The sequence below is a fragment of the Triticum urartu genome, chromosome 6A (assembly GCF_056163025.1).
Source record: "Triticum urartu cultivar PI428250 chromosome 6A, HENAU_Tu73, whole genome shotgun sequence".
NCBI lineage: Eukaryota > Viridiplantae > Streptophyta > Magnoliopsida > Poales > Poaceae > Triticum > Triticum urartu.
In genome coordinates this window covers 24,802,351-24,810,239 of record NC_141878.1, presented here as the reverse complement: position 1 = coordinate 24,810,239, position 7,889 = coordinate 24,802,351, and the positions used below count along the sequence as shown (strand labels likewise).

The 7,889-nt window shown below is 45.7% G+C and overlaps 1 protein-coding gene across 1 annotated transcript; it reads right to left on the bottom strand.

Moving 5' to 3' along the window:
* Nucleotides 1-1,984: 1,984 nt before the first annotated feature.
* Nucleotides 1,985-4,884, bottom strand: LOC147963451 (F-box/FBD/LRR-repeat protein At1g13570-like). The gene is made up of 5 exons (XM_087527632.1): nt 4,631-4,884; nt 4,277-4,404; nt 3,307-4,152; nt 3,068-3,217; nt 1,985-2,906 (listed from the first exon to the last, which is right to left on the bottom strand). The coding sequence occupies exons 2-5, from the start codon at nt 4,394-4,396 to the stop codon at nt 2,697-2,699; spliced, it is 1,326 nt and encodes a 441-aa protein (XP_087383758.1). The 5' UTR covers nt 4,397-4,404; nt 4,631-4,884; the 3' UTR covers nt 1,985-2,696.
* Between the last annotated feature and the right edge of the window lie 3,005 nt (nt 4,885-7,889).

The window sequence follows — 7,889 nt, the reverse complement described above, 5'->3', positions numbered from 1 at the left end:
GCTGCTAGATCTTCATCAACCTCTCCTTCCCCCTTGCTGGATCAAGAAGGAGGAGACGTCATCCGCTCCGTACGTGTGTTGAACGCGGAGGTGCCGTCCGTTCGGCACTTGGTCATCGGTGATTTGGATCACGGCGAGTACGACTCCATCATCCCCGTTCTCTTGAACGCTTCCGCTCGCGATCTACAAGGGTATGTAGATGCACTCTTCTCTCGTTGCTAGTTGACTCCATAGATTGATCTTGGTGAAACGTAGGAAATTTTTTTGTTTTCTGCAACGTTCCCCAACACATTCATGCACACATGTGAGTGGAGTGAGTGAGGCTAAAGTTTAGTCCCACCCCGGAAGTTGAGAGAGAGTTGCGCCTTTTTATAAGGTGAGCTCTTCTACCACTTGTATGAGCATGAGAAGAGGAGACCTACACGCGCGCTCCTCCTCCTCGCTCGCCTCGCCACGCCACGCCTCGCCTCGGCACGACGCGTCGCGGGTTGCGGGATTGAGCCGAGGACAGAGCTATGCACGTTGTCTATATTTTTGCTGCATGGGAAAATTAATGAGTCATTAATTAATAATTAACGGACGCATTAATTACTGAACCGTTTCCGATTCTTTTGGATCGTGATGACTCGGACGTGGGGTTTACTCCCACGACCTATCCTTCCCTCACTATATAGTCAGGCAGACGTCTACCCTAGCCGCCGCCGCTTCGTATGGTTTCTCACCACCGTTCCAGATCATTGCGCCGCCAAGCAAGTCTTCTCCATCCCTCCTTCCGGCGTGCACCGCGAGAAGGGACAGCAGGCCTCCGGAACCCCGCCTCTCGTGATCCTGTACGAGAGAGGGGCGATCAGGTTTTTGGGGAGCGCACTCGCGCGACTGCTGGCAGCGACGACTTCGCGAACGACGACTTCTTCCCCGACCTCGGCAACCTCGTCCTCGACGACATGGGCGGCAACGTCAACGCCGGCGGTGCTGCACCCGCTGCACCGTATGTGATTTTATCCTTCCTGTTCGAGATCGTTGTAGAATTCATGCTTCTAGTATGTGCCTTAGATGTGATATGTTCATCTGCTATGCTAGTTCTCATGATTAATTTAATCTCTGCTGCTGTGGTCATGATTTATCTTCTGTTTATTCGGATTAAATCTCGTAGTAATTTGCTCATATTTTCAACAGTGACCAGGTAACTTGCAGGGCAGTTGTAGTTGGGTAACTTGCAGTTGATCGGTTTGAGATACCGATGTCATCGTACTGACCGTAAGCTGCATTTCTTGATATTTGAAGCTTGAGGAAGTATTGAGGTTCTGGGAGGCAGGAGCCAGGATCCAGCTGGATGTAGGCCCAGACGTGAGCGCCGCGCTGGCCAATCTCTTGTATGACATCCTCAAACAGCGAGGGCCTGCTGCCTTCTTATCAAGAATGGACCCAACATGGCGGCAAAGCGTTCAGGAGCATAGGCAGCTTCTTGCTGTTAACCATGCGTACAGATGTATAATAGTCCTGGGGAGATACTTCCTCCATTCCATAATATAAGATCGTTTTGCGAGCTGTTTTAGCTCGCAAAACGATCTCATATTATGGGATGGATGGAGATACAATGTAATCCGATGGCATTCCAGTTAGTGGATGCACAACCTGGCAAACCTAGGAGCCAATGCTAGTGATATACCACTGCCTTTACTAACGTGTGGAGTTGGCTGTGGTGATCAAAACTGTGAGATATGTGTATAGTTGTTGGTTCTTCAGAAATTTTGTGCAAGCAAAATATTATCAGGTCTTAATTCTGGATGTATAAACTTGCCTGCAGCAAAAGATTTTTTGTCAAAACCACCTGATCCTTGTGGGTCAGGCTTCAGTTTCTTTGCTTCCTTGAGTTATTTTTGTACCCTGGAGTTGGTTCTTCCCCAAGGAAGAATTTCTTCTCAGACAAAATGCTTGTTTGGAATACAACAAATCTTTTTTTTCTCAACAATTTGTCCCTGAACACAACTTTTTTTTTCACAACTGATGTATATTAACTCGTTTCAATCACTCACACACACTTGGCAAATTTGTTTCCAAATTGCCAATTCAAACCATTGAAAAGATGTACAAAAGGACAACATTTAATTTGCTATTTGTACAGCACAGGGACACAAATCCTCCAATACAAACGTTATCATGCTATAAACGCACCAACAGTGCACCTACATCATCATATATAACTTCCTATCTAACAACATCCACCTCCTCGATGACTGAAAGAAGGCCTCGAGATCGATACGAAGAAGCCCAGCATCCGCTCCGAAGAACACGACCATGGACCGATCTCTCCAAGGGCGCTGCTGCCTGGTTGAAGACCATGTCCTTCCATAGCTCCCAAAACACCGGAGCAAGTAACGAACCGTGAGGGGCTGGTTTGGAGCTCCACCAGCCTGGCAAGAAGCCATTCGCCCTAGCCACCGAAACGATTTTGCAAGAACTCCACCAGTCTAGCAAAGAATCGTTCCCCCTAGGCACCCCAATTAATTCTGCCCCTAGCCTCAAGCACCTCTGCGCACCAGAAACCAGCAGGTGGTCGATGGCTTCGCCCCTGTTGACCTGTCGCTGCCTTAAGCAAGAAAAAGCTTTGCACCCGATGGGAGTCTGTCAAGCAGAGGGCCTCTAACCATATCAAGCGCATCACTATTGAGTTCTGGCTTTACTTCATCTGGATCTCAAGCATCAGTCAGTCTTTGAGTTGTATCCACAGTCACAACCTGTATCGCAGGGGCATTCTCCACAATGTGCATAAGGAATTCAACTTGGCCTCTCGCCCCTCTGAAACCCGAGACACGGATATTCTTCAGATGTGTGTATTCACACAGCGGGATCTCTTGTCTGGAAGGTCCCTCATTTGCAAACCACATGGTAGAAGTCCCATTAAACTGCAAAAGTACATATACGATGGCAAGATCAGTATCGAATTCAGCAGAGAGAAACAATGTTTGAACGAAATACCATTCAAAATGCATGCAACGGCTACCACCCACATGCAGGATGAAAATAAAAGATGGCAAAAGAGGAACCGTTCGGGAATATTACTCACATGTACTTCCAACCTTTCAATGAAGGGAGCAACCCTTAGAAACGAAACTATGTAGAGAATTTTATCATGATCTTCGTAAGATATCATCAACATTATCTGCACATGCCTGAGCTGAGAAAACACGCGAGGACTATTTAACGCCCATCGGGTCTGAAAGATAAAGCAGAGGTTATTATTATTACTACAGAAATGAGTTGCACAAGCTAAATCCTTACTTGAATATTGTTGGAATGAAATACCTCTAGCCGTAGAATTAAAACATCCAGCGTCAGGTTTTGTACATCTGGAAGCCCGCTGAGGAGTGACGCGACAGCATGCTGAAAAATTGCACCGCGGAACGAAATCTTTGCATTTTCCAGTTTGGAAGCGTGACGGAGGGCAATAGGTATGTATGTTCCATCGTACAAAAAGGTGGAGAGACTTGCAGCGTGGAACTCTATCTTGGTTATCTCACAGTATATAACCTTCAAGTAGTGCAAGTGCGACAACGGCTGAACGACCCTCAGCTCCTCGTTCAGGTGGCATCTGACTAGGCTCAGGCACTCGAGTTTACAGCAGTTGCCCAGGATATTCTCGAGATCCTGCCTAGTGGTGCCTTTCAGTAAATAGAGATCGAGCTTTCTTAGGTTTGGAAGACCGGCGAAGTGGGAAGGAGGTTTGAAGCATACAAAGCTAAGTTGCAGAAAGTGTAGGCAGGATAGGCTTTCCTTGTCTAGGAGATGGAATGGGAACGTGTAGTGATAGCCATGTCTCAGGAGATTGGATGAGGGTGCCAAATCAAAAGCTAGCTTCTTTGTCCGGGACGATATAGCAAACCTAATCCAATTGTCGAGGTGATGAACTAGTTTGCTCTCAAACATAAATTTAACCTCGAGATCTTCGACAAACTTGCCACGGTGCTTCCGCAAAACCGCGTTAACACGGTCGACGAACACCTGGGCATGCTGCTTCACCCCATGCGTATGGGCGCCGTTGAAACTTAGTTTGGGGCAAGCTGTCCACAAAGACCTCCACTCGCTCGCCAAGACGCTGGTCCGAACAACCTCTTTTGCAGGCAGTTTCGATAAAATTGAGCATAAGACATCCTTCAACAACACCAAAAAAAACACTTCAGCTCAGTGAATCAACTTATTTGCCCTTAAATAAAAGTTATAAATAAAAACTTAACTTAAAGTTAAATCAAAAGGGTGTGCAATCTTGACATGCTACCTCTGGAAGGTCTTGAAGTTTAATGTTCGGCCTACCCTTGCCATTGGTGGATCTCCTCGCTCGTTTAACATGGACATGTTCCTCTGGTTTGGTTCCTGTACTTGTCAGATAGTTACCCATTGCAACGGCTGGAGCCAAAACATTGTGACATCAGAGAAACAAGAGGATAATGAGCATGAGTTATGAAAGTTCAGTCAACACAAGTACAGTAGCATGTGTAAACTCAATTTCGGCGTCTCTTTCAGTTTCAGGGCATCATAAAATTAGCAACTTTCCTTGGCTAGTCCCCACAGGAAGCAAAACAGAGGAGGAATAATCGCAAATAGGGTTGGAAGCAGAGGCGAACTGACTGACCTGTTTATTCCCCGCTCAACTCGCCGCCGTCGGAATAATTGACTGACTGAGAGATCTGAGGCGGCGGCTTAATTCGGGGGTCGGACCGGAATTCCTGGGGAGGGAAGGGGGGCGCAGGAGCAGGAATGGCGGCCGGTCGGCGGCGAGCGAGGCGGGCGGTGGGTGGACTTTTCCCCTCTGGCTCCGGCGGAGGCGGGCAACGGAGGAAAAAGGATTGATTTTTTTCTTTCAGTCTTGACAAAGAAAAGGATTGATTTCCCGGCGCTTTTATTTTGGGCTGTGCAATGCCCGTGCAGGCCGAGTCCGGCTCCGTTAAGGAAGCCGAAGGTGTTCCCGAAAATCCTCTCTCTGCTTTAAAGTTCCATATAGATTTGCTGTTTCTAAAAAAAAGTTCTAGATTTGCTAAAAAAAACAGTTCTACTAAATACCTTGATTAAACAATACGATTTTTATGTGATCTAGTTATTGCAGATCTAAGTGACTCAATCAAACATACTCTCTCCGATCACTTTTGTAAATCGGTTAAGACAGCTGAAATTGAACTGTTTTATGTTCTGTCTTTTTTTCGACAAAGGGTGGATTTTATTAGCTCAAAATGAAGCATCAAGTGAATACAAACATAATGAGCACACACCCGGCCTCTGCATAGCTAAGATGCACACAACCAACACATACTAAACACGCCGGTAAATAGCAAAGTCATACAAGACCAAAGCTATGCCTTAGCATGGAAAAGAAGAAGAAAAAAGCCGAAGCGATCAACATAGCGATCGACAAACTACAATAACGACCTTATCCGCACCAACATTCTCTTGACACCACAAGGATGACGAAGTTCTTCAACGGCAACGCCTTCAGGAAGGAAACAACGCTCAAACGCCGTTGTCACCAGATCCAACCATCAAAGATTAGATTCTAGGTTTTCACCCTGAGGAACAAGTCTGAGCATATCCGAACAATGCCTTCAACAAGGTAACGACGAAAAAACATCGTCATTGCCAGGTATAACCAATTTGGGACAGACCTAGGATTTTCACCTCGGAGCTCGAGACCAGGTAGTCCAGAAGCACCACCAAAGTGAAGTCAATCATGTGTTGTCGCCACCACTTTTCCACTATCCCAACAGCTGCATACACTGCCGCTGCACAACCTTAACCTCTGTGTTAAATCGTTGTCCGTAAATCGTGTCTCATCGCTGAAGGCAAGCTGGACAAAAATGAAAGATTCTGTCTTAAATGTCTAAAACATCTTACAGAAATGAACAAGAGGAGTAATAAAAAAATTTAAAAATCCGTGCATAAATCAATAACATAGAACTTAGACGTGTCAAGCATATCTAGATGTGCTTTAACAAATCTGACACGACTTTTCTAAATGTCAGACCACATCATTTCTGCACCACTCCGTCCACCATTGGATCGTGGTCGTGCGGGAGCAATGTAAGTGCGGTTTTCTAGGGTCGCCGTGATTGTGCAGGCGACATTTCTGAACCCTATTCATCACTGGTGCCTAGAACCAAATTCTAGTTGTCCGGTAACAGGCTTATCACACTGACCAATCCATCCAATAGTTATATGTTTTTTGAGTTGAAGACAAAACACCTTTTTAATATGTTGCTTTGTACTAACATTTAGACTAAAAAGGTTTTTGGGCTACTAATACATGCTATCATAAAGAAATAAAAGTAAGAGACTAATTCACATATGCACATGTTTTAGAGATGTACTCTAGTAAGTTATGTGTAAATAGCATGATAATATATGCCCCGCGTACCTAATAACTTGTGTAGAGGTACCGCACGAACATTAACACGGAGAAAAATGATGTTTGACTCTAGAAGCTCGCGGAAGTTTTAGCGTAGATGGTTGCCTTCACTATAGAAGGAAGACAATGACTGGACGTCTTGTTTATGCTGGACATGCTGATTATTACCTGTTGATACGCTCATTTGCCAAGCTTGCGGAAGTTGATATATTAGGGTTATCCATGCTAGTGTGTTAAAACTTTAGAGGAGACTTGTCTGGATAGAAGAAAGAATAGGCAGAAGCTGGGATGCCTTGCATAATCTACCTGGCTAAGCAAATCATGCGAAAAGACATGTTTGAGGCTGAAGTGTTTGATGGATTGCCAGTTTGCCAAGTCAGTAATTGGTGATGGGTTATCATTTTATTCAACAGCAACAACAACAACAACAACAACAACAACAACAACAACAACAACAACAACAACAGCAGCAGCAGCAGCAATGAAAAGGCACCAACAATTTATGTTAAGCAAGATAAACAACTACACGATAGCATGATTTGGAGCTGTGTGGAGACACAGTGCTCCCAGAAAAGGCACTAGGGCCATCGTAATCTCCTCACGCCCTTGCACAATGCAAAATAACGTGATTTTCACTAAGGGACCTTTGAGGGCGGTCACCGAACCTGTACAAATGGCAACCCCTTGGGGGCGGTCACCGGTACCTGTACAAATTGCTCGGGGCAATCTTCACAACTTAATTGGAGACCCCGACGCTTGCCTAGAGTTTTACACCATAATGATTGAGCTCCAAGACACCACCAACCGTCTAGGGCGCTCAAGCACACAAGAGGAACAAGCTCTAGGTTACCAAGCACCCAATAGTAATAAGCTACTCAAACTTCGCTTCCACGTATCATTATGGAGAACTCAAACCGATGCACGAAATGCAATGGCAAGGGCACACGAAGTGCCCGAGTCCTTCTCTCTCAAATCCCACCAAAGTAACTAATGATAGGGAGGAATATGAGAGGAAGAGCGAAGAAGAGAACACAAAGAACTCCAAGATCTAGATCCAAGGGGTTCCCCTCACATAGAGGAGAAATTGATTGGTGAAAATATGGATCTAGATCTCCTCTCTATTTTCCTCAAAAACTAGCAATGATAATTGAAGGGTTTGAGAGATAGCAAGCTCAAAGAAGGTCAACAATGGGCGCAAACACGAGCTCAAAGGATAAGAACCATTGGGGAAGAAGACCCCCTTAAATGGTAGCCCCCAAATCCAACCGTTATGTGCACTGGTCATGCACAAGCGGTACTACCACTCCAAGGAGTGGTACTACTGCTGCAGACGACAGTTCCAGCAAAAACTAGCGAGCACATGCAGTGCTGGAGCAGTAGTGCCGCCGGAGCGGCGCAGTACAAAGGAACGACGGTACTAGAAGGCGATAGGGCGGTAGTACCGCTCGGAGCGATACTACCGCGGCTACTACCGCCTTAGTACCGCAAGAGCAAA

Excerpts from the sequence above, each read along its gene's own strand:
- LOC147963451 (XM_087527632.1), bottom strand. The coding sequence starts at position 4,396 with ATGGGTAACTATCTGACAAGTACAGGAACCAAACCAGAGGAACATGTC. Across the intron at positions 3,218-3,306 it reads TTTTAATTCTACGGCTAGAG|ACCCGATGGGCGTTAAATAG; the intron begins GTATTTCATTCC and ends TTTATCTTTCAG. Across the intron at positions 2,907-3,067 it reads TTGAAAGGTTGGAAGTACAT|TTTAATGGGACTTCTACCAT; the intron begins GTGAGTAATATT and ends GTACTTTTGCAG.